Source organism: Cylas formicarius, unplaced genomic scaffold, assembly GCF_029955315.1.
Source record: "Cylas formicarius isolate icCylForm1 unplaced genomic scaffold, icCylForm1.1 PGA_scaffold_9__14_contigs__length_23061073, whole genome shotgun sequence".
Lineage (NCBI taxonomy): Eukaryota > Metazoa > Arthropoda > Insecta > Coleoptera > Brentidae > Cylas > Cylas formicarius.
Window position 1 is genome coordinate 19,236,487 of NW_026844365.1, and position 22,224 is coordinate 19,258,710.

Consider the following 22,224-nt stretch of genomic DNA (forward strand, 5'->3'; position numbering starts at 1 on the left):
ATGGCCAGTAATAATTATGGGAGTGCTCGCCAGTTTTTATTTATACCTGTAAAGCAGTTTTCATTCTTTAGAAAATTCAGCCTTGTCAAAAGAAAAATAAAGTAAAATTTCCAAAGGTAAAGTTTAGTGTTGTCTTGGGTCTCGTGACTTGCTTTTCGCGTTTGTTTTTAATTTACGGGATTTACCCTTTTTTTGTACATTTTGGATCGTTGAAAGTGTTTTATTGTGGTAAAAACGTTTTTGCTTTTGGGATGCTCTGAAAGCAACTAACATGAGCATTGAACATTATATGACTGTATAAATTCTTATCTATGGTATCTAAAAATTGTATACCAGTTAGAAATGTATCAACTGACACAATTTGTAACTATGACGCTGTGCAGAATCAAAGCCTCCTACGTAATTTTATAAAAATGTGTTTTTTTCCTTTCCTGCGAGTATCTTTTTTAACGGGGTTTCAAAACGTTTAGTGCAAAGTGTTGCAAGAAAAGTCTTTGTTCTTACTATGGTGCTTTTTGAAAAAACAACGTATCCTTAAATATTATAAATTCATTAAATTTAATTCTTTTGCCCTTAAACAAGGAAGGAAAAGTTCCATTTAGAATAGTTCTCACCATCGCTCGTCATCAGGAAAATGTATTTATTGTGTTTATAGTCGTCGAGATTAATATTAATTTAATATTAAATTAAAATCCAACTCAATCCAAAAATACAAAAAAATATACGGTGTGCCTGTTAGAATTCAAAGTTTAACGTCCGGACTATTGAAAACTAAACAGTATGTATTTGCGTTACCTAGAATACATAAAGTAAATATAAATATGATTATATAAATAAATATGTAAATATATACTAATTTTAAAATAATATTTATTAAGTTTGATTTCACAAATTTTATTGCACGATTATGTAAACTTAGTATTAGTAAATTTAGTATTCCGGTACTCTTCGTACATATTGATGGTTAAGCGTATATTTTGTAGGTAAATATGTATGTATTTCTAATTCTTGTTTGGAATGATGATCTTAAAAAATTCATACTGCTATTTTCTATATAGAAGGCAGAGTGGTATTAATTTTTTTATGATACGATCAGCGGTAGATTTTAACCATGTTTGACCTTTGTCAGTTCTGACGTCACAGGTGAATGTATTTGTGCTGTTTGGTACAAATGTACCCAACTAGCTGTAGTATGAAACATGTTAACAAACTTCTTCAATCACTCGTTTATTAATCACTCCATTGCGGTCCGCCGATGCGTGATGTCTTCAAGGCCGGCTGTATCCCCTTTTCGATGGACACTACTAATGGACGACTCTTGGAGAAAGCAGTTCTGTTTAGATTATCAGACAGCATGGTTATCATAGAACGAGATAAAAACAAAGGAGAGTGTATCTACCACAGCAATTTTGAATATTAAAAACAAATGGTGCGGAGGAGAACTCATAATAATGACGTCATGAGGTAACACTGCCGTAAATACAAGGGCGAAGCGAACTTGAAAGTAGCCAAAAAGCCAACCTCCTAGCGAGGAAAGAGACGCCACCAATAGGTCAAATCAAATCAAATCTGAAAAGTCTCTTAGGGATGTACACCGGACACTGCAGCGTCAACTACTATATGCATAAGATGCACGCATACCAGGAGGCGTGAAGAATCAGGTACTCAAATTTAGTGACCGAAACCTTCAGATTTGAGGATCTAAATATGTCCTTGAATAACAGTTGGTTGTTGAGTCATTGTTACACAATTAACTATTTGTCTCTAAGTATATTGCACTGTTAGCGGTTTTCTGGAAGCTTTTCCAAGAAGTTAGATTGCAGAGCTGGAGCCTTTCTCCCATGCTCTTGAACCTGCGTGTGGAAAAGGCATTTGGTGAAGCAATTCCGGCGAGTGAACTAGATATTAAAGTAAACGGCACTCCCATTAATAATATAAGACACACTGATGATGCCTGTAATCCTGGTTAACAATGCGAACCATTTCAGACGCTCCTAAACGCGGTTAAACAATTCGAGCAATCAGGTTTTAAAATAAACAAAAGTTATGGTCGTTGGTAGAAATGATGTCCCACCGAAACAATTTCGAATGAACCAAAAAAACGTAGAATAGGTTTGTATGAATTAACACAAACAGTTGATTTCCAATTTCTTCTTCGAAGGACCATTTCCCAAGTTGAAAGATTGAATAAAACCAACCAACTGATTTAATCAATTTTATGATCAAACTTCTCCAAAGGTTTCTGAATAGATTCTTACAAGGTAAAAGTGCACAGTTCAACTACTATTACGGCGATAAGCGTAAGAAAACCGAAACGTTTGGACACGAAAGGATAATATTATTAAATAAAATAAAAACGCGGCATTCTACCACCGAACATCGAATAATTGGTGTTGCAAATTAAAAAAACTAGTCCAAGGAGATGTAGGTCGCCTCGTAACGAAATTAATATTTCCGAAACCCTTCCTAGAGATAGGGTAAGCGAATGCGAGAACTAGACGGGACGCAAAAGGTTCGATGCCGATTGTTTTTTAGTACGATAGTGGTATGCTATACTATGCTATGATTTTAAAAAGTGCAAAAATAAGTTTAACTTAAAAATTAATTCTCTGCTGTTGAAAACCACAATCAGGTTAATAATTGCAAATATTTGCAATTTCTTCAAATAATAAATCGAATCCACTGATTTATTATTTCGAATTGCTTCGTGTGAACGTGTTATGTGTGGTCAGTTCTTTTATGTAATGTGGAAACGTGGATCGTTAAGAAATCTTGAGGAGCTTGAGTTATTTTTCAAAAAGAGACAAATTTTTTATCTGGGGTACTGATACGTACTGAGCGCTTAATTTTACAAGGCAAAGTCGAAGAAAGAGGGAGACAGGACACAAGAAGCTATCATGGTCGCGATACATCCGGCATTGGACTGGCAGCATTTTAGCATTCCGGTACATGATTCGGCACCAGTTAGAGATACAGAAAACCACGGGTTAAAAAAACCAAGTCTTAAATTTAGAAAGTCACGTTTTTTCAACCCCCTTCTGATTGAATTTAAAAAAATTCTCTATGCAATTCTTGTTGAAAGAAACTATTCGATAAATTACACCTTCAACCCTTAAGTATCATATTGTTTTATTGTCATGGGATTAGAGCTAGCGGAGATGACACTATCAATTTTCTGACATTTAAGCCTACAGAATATATTTTTTTAATGGAACACCCTGTATGTTATATATGTGTTTAATAGAATATCTTATTCCGATTGCAGTGATGTAACTCACTTTATATTTTAGTCCACTCGTTTTTGACAAATCAGCAAAAATGACACACTGTATGTGACCACCATTTTCCTGAACACATTTCTCATAAACTCTAATTATATGAAGTCTTGCATTTAGTAACCTTTCAGGAATGTCTCTTAACTGATTGAATCTCTCTCTCTCTCTCCCCCTCTCTCTCTCTCTATATATATATATATATATATATATATATATATATATATATATATATATATATATATATATATATATATTCTCACGTATTGATTCACGGATGGAAAAATGTGATGACACTATACTCCGGGATATCATCCGTTCGCTCGTTGAACTCCGACTGGAATCCTGCATCCGACTGGAATCCTGCAAATCCTGCATCCGACTGGAATCCTGCAGACGTTTCGCCAAAATCTCACTTGGCATCTTCAATGCTCGCGCTCCGAAAACACTTCGAACACTCGGAGCGCGAGCATTGAAGATGCCAAGTGAGATTTTGGCGAAACGTCTGCAGGATTCCAGTCGGATGCAAGATTTGCAGGATTCCAGTCGGATGCAGGATTCCAGTCGGAGTTCAACGAGCGAACAGATGATATCCCGGAATATAGTGTCATCACATTTTTCCATCCGTGAATCAATACGTGAGAATATATATATATATATATATATATATATATATATATATATATATATATATATATATATATATATATATATATATATATATATATATATATATATATATATATATATATATATATATATATATATATATATATATATATATATATATATATATATATATATATATATATATATATATATATATATATATATATATATATATATATATATATATATATATATATATATATATATATATATATATATATATATATATATATAAATTAATATTTACAATTTCGTTAAGTACCCACTTAATTATATAACACAGAAAGAAAAACCTAAACGTAAATAAAAAAACTATTAGGTAAAGTCGAGGCTGAAGTTCTGTAAGTACCACAAATTTTTAAAGAATTCTAGCAGCGCACAGTGGTTTGATTTTTCCTGCGTTCTGTAACTTCTCGATGTTTTTGTTTTCATTTTTTTTAAATCTTATATTGCGTATGACTTTTTGTTCCGTTTGGTGAATTACGAACGTTAGAGTCCAAATATACAGAGTGTTTCAGTTAAAAAGAACATTTTCCTCATTTTTTCCTAAATCCTACTTTCAATTGTTTTTTTATTTTCACTATCATAAAGAAGAGTCAGACATATAACAAAAATATAGTAGATTGAATAAATTAGAGAAGACACTAAAATAGTTGAAATAGTCTTACAAAAATATCTATTTTGTTGTAAGAAAAGTGTGCTTGATTTATTGCAAATAAAAATGTCACCTTGATCTTGAACTAGGTTATAGATACTCAAAGGCGTTGAAATAAAGACAACAGCGATCAAGCGCCGCGTCTTCATATTCGTCCAACCCGCTTCGGCATAGGTCTTCCGCGACTGATGCCGTAAATAAACCTCAGGCAACATTTTTGAATCTTTCTAATACGTTGTGACGAATTAGCTGTCAAACAAGGCCCATATACGACATCATAGTAATTAAACACGTAGAGAACAAGAGCATCGCATAAGGTTTTTTTAAGATTTCGAGTTAGAATATGCCTTGAGCTATACAACCCTTTTAAACGGCCAAGTCGAGATATGCTTTTTAAAGCAAAGTTTTGTATTTAATAGTAACCCCAAATTTTTTGCCTCGTTTTGAATTGGAAGAGTAATATTATTTATTTTTATAATTACTTCAAGAGGCAAGACCACCGTCCGACCAAAAAACATTACAGGAGATTTTTTTGGGTTTAAAAGCAAACCGTGATCTCTGCAAATTCTGTCAATTCGTTCAAGGTCACTTTTGATATTTTGGCTCTCAAGCTGCAACCCAGAGGGGTCAAAAACATGCTTGTCATCAGCATATGATTGTCCTTTGAGAGAAAATCTAAGAATTTTGTTGTGAAAATAATGAAGAGAACACGTGCTAAAATTGAGCCTGGGACGTTAAAAAGCGGACAGGCATACAAGACTTTCAAAGTCTTCACACTGCGACCTTGAATAGCACCCGAAGAAGAAATTTGAGCTGTTATCGCGAGCCACCCAGTATGAGCACGTTTTTTTTTTTTATTTAACGCAACGCTCACGCGACTACGTATCACGTCGCTATGTTATCGCGACTGCATAGTACCGTTACTTCACTTTCATTCATCCGGCGAAACGCTCCGGTAGAGCTTGCACGTGCCAACTTACCGGTTGACCGTCGCTGAGCCTAGGCTCCGCGCCGTTCTTATTCCACTTTTCCTTCATCTCGTTTCGCTTTCAACTGCACCGCCACTAATTCGAATCGTTTGCCAAACAACGCGACGCACTCGACGCACCCAACGCGAACCTTTTTGCGAGCATTTTTCCTCTTATTTTCCCGCTCGAAAGGTCGACGCTGCCCGTTCGCAGGACCGGATCGTAGTGCGTTCGTCAGCGAGCGCTTCGCGTCTGATAACGCGATTACAAATTATCAGTTTTACCTTGTACAGGTATAATTATTAATAAGCGACGATCGCGGTGGCGCGTGAAAGTGCTGCGCGGCCCGGCTGCCGATACTTTAACGTCGCTTGATCGATGAGAAAGGGGGCCCCAAACGGCCCGCCCGCGTCGCCGCTTCCCATAACGATTCGGATTTGTAAATCGACACGCCACGCCAAGGTGCGTCCGAGGTTTTTAAAGGACCCGGCCGTATAGTGCTTTCACAGATAACACGATTTGGCTTAATGGCTAAATGGCTTTTATGCGGTTCAACCAACTCTATGGTCCATTAAATTCCGTTTTTTTTAAAGCGTAGTTAACTTTTTTATTTTACCTACAAGGTACAAAAATATATAATAATAATAGCACTTTCCAACAGGGGACCAGGGGACGTAAAAACTAATCTTAAATCTACTAATTTTATAACTAAAAAAAAAGGAAAGAAGGAGAAAGAAGAGTATAAGACTTATCGGTACGGATAACCCGACACCAATCGAAGTTGCCGATATAAATCGCAGTGCGATGATAGTTTGTTGAAGGTAGCACACATATTGTAAATAGGGTTTTCAAAATGGATATTGGAAATGGGTAACTGCGGTAAGAAAGTTGATTGATGTCTCCCTTCCAGTCATGGTATATGAAAGCGTAATTGTCCCGGAAGAAACGGACAATCCACTCCATAATGAACTAACTTACAGAGAAATGAAACAGATTGCCAGTCCCTGCGCAAGCTCAGAGACAGTACAGCGAACCTTCTCAGGAGAAGATCATGATCAGCTCCCCTCTCGGGATAGGAACCGTCCTACCTGAACATTAGATACTTCGGTAACCTACTCTACTCTGCAGTTATAGATTCGTGACCGTACCAGCGAGCCATAGTCAAGCTTGGACCTAACGTAACAGTTAAATAACAATTTAACAGTAGCTGAGCTACGAATCCTAAAATTTGCATTGCGTGGCATTGCATTTTAGTCATGTGAGGTACAAAAGAGAACGTCTGGTCAAGTAAAATCCCCAGATCCGTCACAGTGGCAAGTCTAGTCAGGATAGTACCATCCATATTGTAATTAAAGACTATGCTAGTTTTTGTGCGGTGGTAAGATACCACATTACACTTGCTGATGTTAAGATGCAATTTATTTTTAGGACACCACTGACTGACAATATTGATATTGTCCTGGAGGGTCATGCAGTCCGTGCCGGTTTCAATGCATTCATATAGTTTTAGGTCATCCGCATAGGCAAGCTTGTCGCAGATGGTTAATATATTGAGCAGAAGATTGGAACCTTGAGGCACATCAGAAGTTGGAATAAAAGGAACTGATGCATACCCCTCAATCTCAACAAACAATTCATCAGATAGGGGACCTCAACACTGTAATCAGCGAATCGGAGAAACCAAATTTTTGAGACGCTTTTTCGATCAGTAAGTGATGATCTATCTGGTCAAACGCTTTGTGGAAATCAGTATATATAACGTCAACTTGACCTTGCTTGTTCAGTGAGTCACAGACATACGAAGACAGGGAGTATAAGTTGGTGATACATGATCTTTTCGCATAAAAACCATGTTGCGTAGATAGTTTATTTCTAATTTGAGCAAAAATAAATTTATTTAATATAATCTTAAATATTTTAGAAAAATTGCACAAGATCGAAATAGGTCGGTAGTTTTCAATTACAGAAGGATCACTTTTTTTGAGAAGAGGATAAACTTTGACAATTTTCCAAGGTTCTGGATAAACACCCGTTTCAAGTATCAGGTTAAAAATGTTGCATAAAGGAGCACACAGTGCGTGGGAATAGTCTCTCACAATTTTGTTCACTAGATTGGAATTAAAGGATCCGCTGCTGGAGAGCAGCGAATAGCGCACAAGTTAGTAATAATAATAATAATAATAAGCAGCGCTTCAGAGATAACCACATTTTCAGAACAAACCCCTCTAGCCTATTCCAAGACCCTGCACCTAATATAGACGAACCGCCACCAGTGTCATAAGTAGAGAATTTCTAGAGCAAAATCTATGAGGTAGCGACACCATTACAAATAGACCCTCCCGCACTGATCAACTTCAGAAACTATTGTCAAAACATGTATAACAGCACACGAGTCTCGATGGAGGAAGTGAAAAGCCCTGAAGGTGTCAGAAATCATTCTACACCTGACTTAGATGGGATTAACAACTTTTGGTGGAAGAAATTCTCCATCACCCATCAACATCTAGCAAGAATTTTCAATTTTCGAAACAACTTAAACCCCGAAAAAGGGCAGTTCGAGCGACCCCCAGAATTACCGACCGATTATTTGCTTCAATACCAGTTATCTTTACACGGGGGTTCTATATTCTCGACTGTTGAGTGCGATTGAGCCGGTCGTGAACGGCATTGGAGAAAAGCGTGGCGGAAGAAAAAAAACTGAAAGCTGCAAGGAGAATTTACTGATAGATAGGTGTATTACACAATATTCGGTTCAATACTTACCGATCGACTACCAAAAACCCTCTGATGCAACATTCGTACACTAATTTTTAGGAGGGGCGATTCTGTGAGCCCATTGCTCTTCCGCATCTCGTTGCTCCCTATTTCAGTGTTCCTTCGCAAGACTCGTGGCTATCATTGTGGACCACCGGGAAATAGAACGCATAAAGTCACTCACCCTTTTTACATGGATGACTTGAAGCTTTACGCTCCTAGTCAAAGAGACCTACGACAGTCTGTAAAGGTGGTCCAAGAATAGTCCAGAGAGATAGCTATGGAGTTTGGCCTCGATAAGTGTGCCGTATTGACATTACAGAAGGGGCGCTACGGAAACCATCCAGAAAACGAGCAACTGTCTGACGGAGCGATACCTTGAAAACAAGGAACCATATAGGTATCTCGGAGTCGACCAACATCGAGCACAAGACATCGTGAATGTGAAAACAACTCTAAAGAAGTAGGTATAGGTAGCGTCTATAGAAGATATGGCAATCGGAACTTTCCGGTATCAATAAAGTGACCGCTGCGAATGTGCTTGCGGTACCGGTGCTTCTCTATTCCTTCGAGGTGGTGAAGTGGAGACGAGAAGAGTTGCGAAATCTGGATGTGATCACGTGTAAGATGATACATCTCAATGGTAGCATTCATCCCCGCTCATCCGTTTCTCGAATATACCTTCCATGAGGTCAACGAGGAGGAGATTTCTAAGTCTGGAGTATATTGACGCCAAACTATTGAGCTTGGACCCACTTTTGAGACTCGTGAGGGATCATGAAGCTGGCAATGTGGGAGCATTCCTCATTAAAGCAGCGGGTCAAGCGGCAGACCGTTTAGCACCTTCACATTTGATGCAGATAACCAGCACTTACTAAGCTTGATCCGGATGTCCTAAAATCCCAAATTAAGAGGACGGAACTGCAAAAGCCCCATAAGACCACGTTAGTAAGCCGTAATTGTTCTACACTTACCTCCAGACTTTGGACCTGTTTAGGAGACTCACTTTCGGGTTCCTAAGATCTGCTGGCCTTAAGTCTGAAAGTGAGGAATTTTTGCTTGCCTGCCAGGATCGAGTAATTAACTCCCTCGCATTAGCTGCAGGACCTGCCGTCAACATCTCGAGGCGGTTATGCATTTACTATCAGCTTGCCCGGTACACGCTGTTTCGAGCTACATCTACCAGCATAACGCTTCTCTTCGGGTGCTTTGCTATCACTTAAGGCATTCCTACGGTATAGATGAAACACCAGTGCTCCCATACGTTCCAAGATATTGAAACAGTAGTGGAAAACAACTGCCGCATCTACTGGAATTATACTTTCCCCGCTAACCCGACTCCAGGCTAATAAGCCGGACATAGTTCTGTTGGATGAGCGAAGTAACTCGATGGTTGTCATAGACTTCTTTGCTCCAACAAAAACCAACATTGAATTCAAAGAAAGGGAAAAGCGAGCGAAATATTTAGAGCTTGTTGGCAAGTTTCGCAGGTTATATGCCGAATGCACAGTTCATTTTCTGGTCTTAATCGTCGGCGGTTTGGGGGGGATGAGAGACACATTCTTGTTGGTATTAATACTGGCATGCCGCGCATCGGCTGAACATGCAGAAGGCCGTCGTCATCTGGTGCCTCCGTCTCTTGAGACAACTCAGTTTGGCCGATGACCACTGACCGAGCGTACGCAATGAGTGGTCGTCATCTTGATTGACCTTCCGCGTGACGTCCTGTTTGGTTGGAGCCATAGGATACGTTACAATGTATTTTTGCTACATAATAATAATACATTTATTGTCGTCTCAAGAATATAGAACATGGCCAACAAAAGACTTTCTTTTAAATGACAGTTTCAGACATTTGGATGAACCAGATACTGTTCAAGCCTGTATAGGTATAACCTATATGACAAAAATTCTTGAAATATAGATTCCAGTGGCGGATGCTTCTCTAGGATACACACAGCATAAACTGGAAATTGGATTGCTTGTATCTGTCACAGAAGAAAAGGGTGGGAATGGACGGAAGTAGGGTGTAAAAACGCATCTGAATTATAGCGGATCTGATTATTGAGATCCTTGAGATATTTTGTACATTTGCTTCAATGTGTTCATTGGTGCTGTTGTGTCGAAGAATCTTATTGAGTTTACCATATGTGCGATGTCGTACGAAAAGGATCTTTTGAATATTTCTTTTTGGTGTCGCTGCAGTCAGAATCTGTAGTTTTGTCTTAGATTTAATATATTTACCTCCGACCGAAACTTAATTTTAATTAATTAAATGCAACATATATTATAGTAAATTAGTTTTACATTTGCATACGCTGTTTTTAGTTTTGTTGTGAGGTGATCCCTGAAACGCAACTTAGAATCGAATATCAAACCTAAACTTTTGCCTGTAGGTGACTACAGTAGAGGCGTGTCGTTCAGTTATATAAGCATATTTTTTAATTCAAATGTCTGGAAGTCACTGCTGAAGACTGACGATTTAGTTGGATTAAGCTGAAACAGATGATCAGAGGCGGTTTTATAAAATATAGGTCTGCGTTAACCAAAATTTCGGCTTTAATTTTACTAACAGAAAATGAGTTGAGATGAGATCTGACTGCAAAAGTATAAATAGTATATAACAAGGGAGCCAAAATGCTACTCTGTGGTACCTCCAGTCGAACAAAGAGCGGTTCAGAATATTTATTACCATAGAATACTCTCTGAACTCGGTTAGATAGTAAAGAGCTTATTAGTGTGCCATTTTAGCTGCTTCCATTATCCCCAGTCCTTCTTCTCTTAGTATATTCGATATGTTCTGATCCCACGTTGGTCTTCCTCTATTTCTTTGACTCTTTTCCATTATTTTTTGGTATCCATATCAGCATAGTTGGCATTTCCCAATATGTTTCAGAACTGGTTGTACTTTTAATCTCTCTGATCGCGACATTTCGCATTCTGTCTCTCCTTCTGATACCTAAGACATTTCGTAGGTACTTCGTCTCCATTCTTTGAATCTTACTTTTTGCCTTTTGGGTCAGTACCCAGTTTTCACATCCAAATGTTAAAATTGAGGTGAATATTGTCTAGTATATAGTTATATTGGTTTTAGTTGCTATTTCCCTCTTTCTTTTGAAGCTTGATTAAAAAGTGAAATAGTCTTGAGGCTCTATCTATTCCCGCATACAGTTCTGTTTGGTGGTATCTGTTGTTATTAAGTTGTACTCCCAGATATTTAAAAACTTCAACTTGCTCTATTCGTTATTTATTTCATTCGATGTTCAGAATTTTATTTGTTTTGGATGTAACCTTAATTTTTATTTTTTCTTTATAGATTTTAAGTTTTTTTTCATTTAGCCTGTTGTTCCAGATTTCCAGGTTCTTCTTAGGTTCTCTTTCATTTCATGCCAATACGACCCCACGTAAACGTACACTCGCGTATCTACTAAGAAAGCGGATGTACCGGTTCTTGTTTTTTTTTATTGCATTATCCATGACTAAATTAAATAGTAGCGGACTTAAAACGCTTCCCGCCCAACGCCCTCGTTCACTGGCAAGTATGCTGATTGCATGTTGTGGGTTCTGACGAAACCACGCTACGCTCTATCAAACTCTCCTTCATACTTTGGAAGTTTGTTTTGTACTTTTTCCATAATTTGCTTGATACTGAAGATGTGGGCGTTTATGGTTCTTCCATTGCTGAATCCGCTTTGAGATTGCTCTAGTTGTAGTTGCGGGACTTTTGAAGGTTTTTTCCTGTAAGGCTCGCTCATATTATCCCCCTATAGTTACTGCGATGCCTTATTTTATTTTGCATTTACTTTACTCTTTTTATTTTTAATATTCTTAATTATGTTTCTAATTTCTACTTGAGAGACAAGAGCGAACTTTGGATTATTAACATCTTTAGGTAATATGTTGCAGAAACGCCTTGTATATTCAATAGAGTTTGAGGTGTAATCTTAAGAAAATTATATGCGACATTTATAAAGTAGTTGTTGAAATCAACAGGGGAAATATTGCTTATTTGTTTACACTTATTTTTTTTTATATTAGAGTTGATTTTTACTCATTCCCATAGCGCGGTTGCGTTGATATTGTGGTCTATGATGTTTATCATTTAGCAGTCTTTTGGCCTTTTTTATGTCGTCCTGGTAGTGTTTACTATATTTATTATATTCGATTTCGTGCCTCACTTGAGTTTCTGGTCGTGTGTCGACGACTTGCCTAGCCGTTTGTTTTTCCGATTGTGAGAGAGTTTGTTTAACATCAGCAAATCCCTTAGATGTTCCATTAGATCAGCTGCCATTATTGGTTTTCTGTATCTGCTAAATGCCCTTGACCATAAATATTAACATTTATGTTTAATAATCTTTTTGAAATATAATATGCAGGGTTATTTAAAAAAGAAAGAGCAGATAGCAAACAATTATTTTTTCTAAACTACCAAAGATAGAAACTTGATTCTAACGTTATTGGATAAAGAAAAGAGTAAAATGTATTATTACTACGTTAAAAGTTCGGAATTTCCAGGAAGTTGGCCTGGAAGAGCAGGAGCAGAAGTTCAACTTTGTCTCTGGGGTTACGTAATAGAGCGTGTTTTTATCCCCTCTATGCCTGATACCCTTGAAGATCTACGACATCGAATTAATCAGGCAGTAAATTCCATAACCAAACACCAGCTGATTCGTGTTTGTCAAGAAACGAGCCACCGTTAAAATCATGTGTATCTTTTGTAGTTTGGAAGAAATAAATGTTTGCAATGTTATTTCTTTTTGAATGAAGAACTATAGCATCGATTGCTCATCCAAGTGGGGTCATGCTCAGAATGATGCTGTTGCAGAGACTTAGAAACTTCTTAGACTGGCAAATACCACAAGAACAGGCTGGTTTTGTGTATGGAAAAGGCACCAGGAAACCAGATTTTGAATGTCGGATTAATTATAGAGGAGCAAGATAAAATGCTAAAACTGCATACTAATGCTTCCTGAATAATAAGAAAGTATTTGATTGTGTCATTTGGCGAAGACTTTGGGATGCTCTGTCAGAACTGAGGACTCCCTCGACATTTGATTTTCCTTCTAGAACAATTATATTACGATAATATAACACTAGTCAAAGTAAATGCGAAGACCTCTGAACCTATTAACTTGGAACGTGGGGTACGACAGGGTTGTGTTTTGTCACCCTCATTGTTTATGTGGAGAATATATCATACGGAAAGCTTGGGACGAGAGCAAATGTCGAGACTTATTGAACGAGTAGAGACAGTTTTTTTTTTAGAGAAGTCAACATGATGACTGGTAAAAGGTTAGCTAGTGCGACTCAACAAAGACCGACGCAGAAGTTTTATAAAAAGAGTATAGAGAGTATATGTACTGAGCCCACACCAATTCTATGGTATTAAATATAAATAGTGGTAATTTCACTAATTATTTTGTCTGTAGCATCCAGCAAGTTTGTTTTCTAATTGTTGACAATTTTTAACAGCTCACATTTATTGTTGATAATTTCTTGTTTTCTTGTCGATGCATTTGGTTAGTCCACTTTCTCTGTCTAGAATGGTATCGTTCATTATCCATAATAATTAAAGACGACCTTTCTAGTTTCGGTAGCAGTTTTTCAATAATGCGACCCCGTTTTGTAGTGTAGTGTAGTACTGTAATTATCCGATAATGGGTATTATCTCCGTCGAGTGTACGAATGGAAGCAGGTAAATTACTGAGGCACCTTCTCTCTTGGTTTTGTGACCGACTGACTATACCATCGCAAATCGTACGGACTATAGTTGCAGCACAAATGCATACGCATGTTTTGTGAACTCTTATGTGATCTTCCTGGCTTCAATAAAAATAGAGATAGCAAACAGATATAGACGGAAATGAAAAACGCGAGTATTATAAAAAATTGTATTTAACAAACTGACAGTATAATAAAAAAGAATTAATTCAACCGTTAAATTATGATTAAATCGACGCAAACGTTACAAAATTACCGGTGGGTGGGGCACTTTAAAAAAATAAAATCGTATAATACAAAATTGACCTGTCCGCATTTTACTACGAGCAATAACATTTAGTTTAAAACAATAAAAAACAAAAAAGAATACTTAACTGAGAAAAAGAGCTGCGCGTGAATAAAGCTGCATCATTTAACCTACCTTAAATTTTCAATATAACTTGCTACTTGAAAAAAAAATCCAGTCTTGACGGATTAAATCCTAATCTCATCAATATCTTACGTTGTATCACAGACCGAAAACCTGCTTACCGCTGCGTCGGCGAGATTCATTTTTGGCATTTCTTTTGCCAGACGCGTAACAAACACTGGGCAGTGTCTTGCAGCAACTGCTCCAAAATTTCGTTAGTCACCCTGTCCTTCACTATCAGCTCATCGTCGTCGAAATTAGTCCACGATGACTCTTCGGCCTGCATCTCCTGAACCAGCAGCTCGTCCACGTGGTCCCGTTTCTTCCTGCTCCATTTGATGATCGTGCTCTCTCGAATGTTGCGCTTCTCGTAGCCGAATATCTCTAAAAGTTTCTTGTGCATCAGCTTCTCGAGACCGGTTGCGTCCAATGGCTTCGCGGGCGCCAAAGTCACCTTCTTCGGGCGACGAAACCACGACGGACAGGTTTCCTCTTCGAACTGCCCGAAGTGCTCGATGGCCACCTCCTTACATAAGTCGAATACAAATTTATAAGCGTTCTTGTCGATGTTCTTCGCTATAAGGTTGAGCGTGTTATCGGAAATCGTAATGTTTTCTAAATTTTTGCTCATGTAGGCTTTGTAGATGATCTTGGCCGAATATTTGGTGATCTCCTCGATTTCCTCTTTGTTTCTGGGAATGACGGTGGGCGCGGGAACGGGTTTTACGGTCGCCGGGGGTGTATACGGAGGCGGCGGTTTATTCGGTATTTCCCTGTAGATTACTTGCTGTTCGGTTAGCAATTTAATCTGCAAATGAAACGTACCAACTGAAATATAGAATTTCTCAGGACGTATCTCCAGTCGAAAGTGGGAGTTTTGCTGTGGGCCAAAATTAAATTCGCAAGATTTGGACGTACAAGGTTATTTGTAGTCCAGCTAACCCCCACATAGCTACTAGATACATGTACATACACGGTACATGGCAGGATAGGAGATTCTGTAGGTGAAAAGATTACGATTTAACGAAACTTACCATAGTCCAAAAGTTAGTCGATATACAGGGTGTCAAAGTTGCATTTTCATTTTTGATTTTTTTAAATAATTCCTCAAAAACTTACTTAAAAAGTGCTGGAAAATAAAGCGCAACAAATAAATCTGACTGTGGTATGGCGCAGAACGAATTAATATGACGGTGAACGTCTTACGAAACTATGTCACAGCCTGGGCAAAGAAAAAATTACGATCAATAATAGACTACTTCATTAAACCGCCGGATACAAGATTATAAACAAAAGACATGAAGGTATATCGTGGAGCCGAATGTTGATCGGACGATTATCTGCTGGGGGCAACAATAACAATAAATTATAGGAAAATGCAAACGTTGGAGAACTACGAAGATCACTCCAAAAACGAAAATAAAAAATATAATTTAGAGAGCCTAAAACAAGAATTGCTTAAGATTCTTATACAAACTAAGGCTAACGACAAAACTTGCAGAAATGAAGGAAAAATAAACTGCCGAAGCAAATCAAAAAATGTATTCACCAGGCGGGCAAAAAAGCTTTGGGACTCAAAGAGACGAAAAACAGCTGGAGTGGTGTTCGGAAGAACTAAAGGAAAAAGTTGAGCAGAAGAAAAGAGCTTACCCATACATTTCTAAACACGAAAAAAAAAGTCTCAAAAAAGAAAAGCAGTATATAAGAATTGAATTGAAAAGATGAATGGGAAGAAGAGTACAAACCACTATTGAGAGAAAGTAGGGTAGAACAGAGAAAGAAATAAAGAGCTTCAGGGCTGGGAGCGGGTGAAACTTGAACCAGAGACCCTATTGAAAGCAATAATAACTGCCTCCTTCGATGTCACAATATTCCATTCGATTGGAACTTAGCACATATTAGTTGCGTATATAAAAAGGGTGAGAGAAAATTACGTTACGTTAACTAGCTCTTCGGGAAAGTTGTATTGTCGTATTTTAAAAGGAATAGAAGTGGAATATACTGATACTGAGGAGTTGAGTTGAAAAGTCTTATACGGACAATAGCTTCACCCCTCACAACTCGAAAACTGCCAGCGTATCTGGTTTTTATTGAAACCTTGAAGCTTCTACTTGACACGCTCAATGTATCTAATATTAGCAAGTAATATATAAAAGCGCTATATAACATCTACAAAAATCCACAATACACGGTGAAGATAGGAAATACATTCTCAAATACATTTAAGGCAACGAAAGGTCTAAAACAAGGATGCTGTCTCTCGCCTACATTATTCAAAATATACAGGGTGTTTGAATGCCAATAAAGGGAGCGATTTTTGGGTCCATTTTAAAAAGAAAAATTATGATTATATGTTCTGAATGTCTTAATTTATGAGATACAGGGTGGTAAAATTTTAAAAAATAAAATATATTTTTTAATATCTGTAATACCATTTTAGATATTTTAATGAAATTTGGCACATGTACTATCTATCAAGAGCCATTATTTAGTGTACCAAAATGTTTTGAAGAAACAGTTTTAAATTCTATTAATCAAAATCCTGAATTTAGTACTAGAAATTTCCACAATAACCATATTTCGCTCAATAAAAACCAACCCCTATGCAGTTGTAGAATTTAAACATTAAGTTTTTGGTAAATGTTTGGGCTGGAATTGTTGGAAATTACTTAATTGGGCCCTTTTTCCGCCCAGAAAGTCTAAATGGCCGTAATTATCGTCGGTTTTCAGAAGAGGATTTGCTAAAAGAAGTACCATATTAATTAGGAACAGAATGTAGTTCATGCATGACGGCGCGCCTGCTCACTTTAGTGTTGCAGTAAAGGAATATTAAAATCACGGTCGCAGCGAACCTCAGTCATGGTCCCATAGGTCCTCAGATTTAAATAGTTTGGATTTTTTCTTATGGGACCGTCTTAAAAGTCCGGTTTATGGCACCCTAGTTAACATTATTCAGGAAGCCCTTTGAAACTTTCGAAACAATGACCAGATCTGGCAACCCTGTTTTAGCAGATCGTTGCAAGATGCGACGAAGACGCTGACTATACGGTGATAAAATTGCATGACGAATATGAAAAATGGGCTATGAAGATGGAACACGACGAAAACGGTATTATGCGAATAACGAAAGACGAAGACTCAGATCTGGAAATCAGACAGTTACAGAAATGTGAAGAGTACTTGGAAAGTACTCTCATTCCAATTTGGAATGAGTGTGTTTTTGAGTTGACGTTTTTGTATGTGAGTATTCCTATTTTATGTAGGTTATTTTATTATTTCAAAAAATTGCTATTTTCTACTCCCGTCTGTAAAATGCCTAATTACACACCGATCTAGGGTATGGGAAGCGTCACTTTACCACTTCAGTTTCGTTTCCCACGGATCTGAGCCACTTCGGACATTTTCAAGATTTTACGGCACGGGTTTGAGAGCAATCGGATGTTTTCGGAGATATTTCACACGCCTTGACTTGTGACGTTTGTCTATTCTGACGGTCATGTCACTAAATGCATTCATGTTGTTTTGCGGTAAAGTTTTTAAGTCCCTCGTTTATTAAATACTCGCTCCGCTCGTTCGTGTCAAACTCGCGAGTCAGATGCCGCTTACCGCACTTGTTGCATAATATACTATTGTACTGGAGTAAAGTGATATGGATAAAGCTATTCGTGGTGAAAAACTATACAAAGTGCAGATATGCTCACTGCTGTTCCCACTGTCATTCGTCTTGTGCGTGTTGACGGATTTTCGGCTCCGGTGTAATCAGTTTTGCCGAGTCTATTATAAATATTCCAAAAAAATTAAAATCTGGGCGCCTTCGGTTTGGAAACATTTAAAAATAACTGTCTTGGCATTATCGGAAAACTAACCAAAACTACCGCCCAAGATACTGACAAACAGCCAAGAAATTCACCAGAACCAGTCTTTATCACAAAGAGTACTTTGAAAAATTTTGCAGGTATTTTGTTGTGTCTGTTTTCGTCAGAGCTTACTTCGCACCATTTTACTGAATTTTTATTGTGTTTAGGATAGTCAAAGCCTACTTTGACAATTAAAGTTTCAATTACGAATTTCTCCAAAACGGCGAAATTTGAAAGGTATGCCTTTTTTTGTGTAGAAAGGAGTAAGAAGTGATATCTTTATTAAAAATCTGCATACACTAAGGCGCTCAAAATTTAGGAGGTATCAAATGCACGGAAGATACCATAGGTACCAAAATAATTAACGAAAATGAATTTCTCAAGCCAAAAAAACGCCAATTTGCCAAATTTTGTGCAAAAATCTCGATTATTTTATTTTAAAAAATCAAAAATGAAATTGCAACTTTGACACCCTATATTTCCGTTAATATCAACTTTTGGAATAAAGTAAGTTTAATCGTAATATTTTTACCTAAAAAATCTCCTATTTTGCCATGTACCGTTACTTATAACACACCCTGTATAGGGGATTCATGGTATATGACACTGAATATTGTGGCCAAAAAAAAAGTTTTACAAAAAATTATACTACTCCTTTTTAAAATTATTTTCATAATAATTTTAATTTTACAGCATTTTTAGATTCTACGATCATGAGGAAGGAGCATAGAAAATGCAAAATGCATTTTTTTTCACTGTTTTGTATTTGGTTTTTAAATTTGCATTTTTTCCAACAATAGAGAATTTATTGCTTTTTATGGCCAGATAGAGAATCTGGACTTTCTTATATATGAATAGAATCATAGAATTGCCCAGGATAAACGCACACTATAGGGTATTCCCAGTAAAAGCAAACGATTCTTTGTTAAGTTAATGAATTAATATTGCAAACAGAACCCGATAGTTCAAAGGGGTGGCAATTTTTAATATCCTTAATATCGTCTACTTGAAGAGTTCTTGTGTGCCTTGTTTTGTAAAGTAAATTGTGACTCTGTCTGTCTATGCTCTCTATCCAGTGTTTGTTAAAATGCCGAAAAGGTGTTATCTTAGAATGGCGCCAATTTGTTTTGTACAACTTGTTTGAAAATTGCAAGTATAAACCATATTTTCAATTTTTTTTTGCAGTAAGTAAAGAAAACTATATTATGTTTTTTCGTATAAGAAAATTGCTTCTTTTATAAATGACGTATTCAAGTGAATTATTGGTATGCAATGTTAAAAAATTTAATGTATTTACAAAATTTTTCAACTTAAATATTTTATTTGGTAGAAGTAGGAACGGTTTTTTTAAATAATTTTTTTTAATGATTGTAAACCTAAATTATTGTTGTTATTGCTTTTTTGGATTTTACAGATACATGCTGATAGCAACTTTATTGTGGATCAGCATTTCAAATCAGTAAAATACCAGCTCAAAGGGTAAAAACATTAAACGAGCGGAACCTTCTCAGCAGAACAATGCAACATTGCTTTGAAGAAAAACCAAAAAACAGCGAACAATTCCAATTCAAATACCACTTAAAAAACTGAGCAATCCAATTTAAGATCAGTTTTGACAACATATTGTTAATTTGACGTACCGGACGAGTGAACTGTACGTAAAGGTAGAGTTCTCCAAACCATATACCGTTTTTACGGCATAATCCGGTATTCAACTTTGGTAAATTTTTATGAAAGTCTAACCGCAGACCTACTTCACTTGGGTTACATCGGTCACATTCCTCGTTTATTATTAGTCCATGCAGTGAAAAATACATTCTTAGTTTTAAATCCTACTCTTAAAATACAACAGTCCGCGGGGCACAGTTCTTGTCGACTAACATCTTAAATACGGCCCTGGCTTGTGGTACACGTGCTGAAAAGAATGGTCCCTTCTGCGATTAGGAGGGTCTTAAACTCAGTCAAAACCATAAAAGGATGTAAAACGTAATATCGTTTGGAGAACTACACCTATCCCAGATTGTTTAAATAATTTTATTTGATTCAAATGTCAACGAAATTTACAATGGACTATATTTTATATCTTATTTATAAAAATACTTCTCATCAGGGTAGCTAAAAAAGTTATCTAATCTAATAGCAACCAGAGGTACTATTAAATTACCCATCGAATTCGAACTTTTCGCATTTTCACAGTATACAGTATATATATAAAGTTCCTAAAACCGCCGCTAGAGGTAGCAACTTTTATGAATATGAAAATTTGATTTTTACAGAATTTTACCTGGCAAAGAGGTGTTAAAGATAATGGCATCGGATCTATCTAAAACAAAGTGCTGCGAGAAGGTTAGATGTGTGGACATACGATTAATACTTCTCGAGATACACCCCAGCGCTTAGTGGGTCATACGGTACCTACTGTACACTATTTTTGTTTAATGATATTAATATTTAGAAATAACAAAAAGGATACCTCTTGTTCAATAGCCAATTGCTTCTTTAACAGCTCCTCTGCAACACTTCCGAGGTAAACCCTTTTGTCTATTTCCGACGCTGTATCTGGGAAGAAAAAAAATTACATTAGCCAATTGAACAAAACATTTTTTGCATTTTATATCAACAAAACATTTATAGGTAAATCCAAGATAAATCCAATTTTTCTCAAATTTTTCAAATAGGTATTTTTCCTCACTACTTGTTAATTTTTAAACTCAACTGAACTTGTTTTTATTAATATTTATGTCGAAATTTTCTGCGAAACGCATGTGAAAGAAGAGAGCATAACCTATTTGCTGACAAAGTCATCGCGAGTGACTTATATGGCATCGACTATACGATGCGGAAAATATCCGTGGCATAGAGTGAGGCCGGTTTAAAATAACCAAAACAAATCAGTGGATTCTCCCGAGTATAATTTATGTCATCGACAAGTAGTCGTGATTATACCAATTTAGTTGTAACAATATCGAAGAAAGGTTGAAGCTCAAAACTACCTCAAATCATGTACAGGATGGCCTATACCTTATCGCGAAATCTGTGAGTGTTAAAAAGTTTGAATACAAAAGTTGTTTCGAGCAAAATGATCTTGTCACTCAATTACATAAATATATAATGTCTCTTATTCAAGGATTCAGGTAATGTTGGAAAGATTTTTGTAGCGTTGCATATTAACTATTAAAACGAAATATTGAAAATTGAAAAATTGAAATATTTTCATCAAAAACGCGGTGTTGCGTTGGTTCGCAAAATATTACTTCTCTCATTTTTTTAAAATCAAACACCCCGTATATTTTAGCATTTTCGGATGACCCTTTAAAATACGAATCCAACGATATATATGAACATTGCTCTGCGATGCACCGTTTTGAATAGATTGACGAGTTTTATCATTTCTGAGGCCTATCAGGAAAATTGACTTTATACTCTCCAAGAGCAAGGGCTGGACTTTTAATATTTGCAATATGTTAATATACTAACATGCTAACATGTCAACCTTTTCTTCTTTTCTATACACTTTGAATTGAGAAAAAATACTTGTAAAGAAAAACTTAAAAATTATTAATATTGCTATGACAACTACGAACGGCAATTCTTTCAAACGTTTTATAATGTTTAACGGTATTTCAAATAACTAGCAATTTCATGAAAGAATCTTAGAAACGCGCTTTAGAATTAAGTCACAAAGCTAAGAAATTTAATTAATTTCGTAACTTTATTTCTTTTATAAAACTTATAGATTTCGTGATAAGCTGTAGGCTCCTTTTAAACCGGCCACCCTGTACATGTCGGTGTGGAATATCAGGGATGTACAAACAACATCAGAAAAGATGGAGAGAAAGATTTGAAATTGACCACCACCATATAGGAGAAAAAGAGGAAGGAAGACATAAAGGGCAATGGATAATAAGGAGAGGAATAA

At 36.6% G+C, this 22,224-nt stretch overlaps 2 protein-coding genes and 1 long non-coding RNA gene across 4 annotated transcripts in view; 1 reads left to right on the forward strand and 2 right to left on the reverse strand.

Annotated features, from left to right (window-relative positions):
- The window catches only part of LOC132706905 (sodium-dependent nutrient amino acid transporter 1), a 107,811-nt gene extending 102,009 nt beyond the window's left edge, over positions 1 to 5,802 (reverse strand). The window contains exon 1 of the mRNA XM_060678489.1: positions 5,577 to 5,802. Within this exon, the coding sequence (XP_060534472.1) occupies positions 5,577 to 5,633 (57 nt within the window). The 5' untranslated portion in view covers positions 5,634 to 5,802. The remainder of the gene's footprint in view (positions 1 to 5,576) is intronic.
- Positions 5,803 to 5,890: 88 nt separating this feature from the next.
- On the forward strand, positions 5,891 to 7,249 carry LOC132706907 (uncharacterized). The gene is made up of 4 exons (XR_009619669.1): positions 5,891 to 6,026; positions 6,226 to 6,385; positions 6,475 to 6,748; positions 6,819 to 7,249. It is a non-coding gene; the product is annotated as an uncharacterized LOC132706907 (long non-coding RNA).
- A 6,971-nt stretch (positions 7,250 to 14,220) lies between these two features.
- LOC132707378 (centrosome-associated protein 350-like) overlaps positions 14,221 to 22,224 on the reverse strand; it is a 31,517-nt gene continuing 23,513 nt past the window's right edge. For both annotated transcript variants that reach the window (XM_060679211.1, XM_060679212.1), the window contains 2 exons: positions 20,779 to 20,864; positions 14,221 to 15,256 (listed from right to left, as the gene is read on the reverse strand). In XM_060679211.1, the coding sequence (XP_060535194.1) occupies positions 14,588 to 15,256; positions 20,779 to 20,864 (755 nt within the window). In that variant the 3' untranslated portion in view covers positions 14,221 to 14,587. The remainder of the gene's footprint in view (positions 15,257 to 20,778; positions 20,865 to 22,224) is intronic.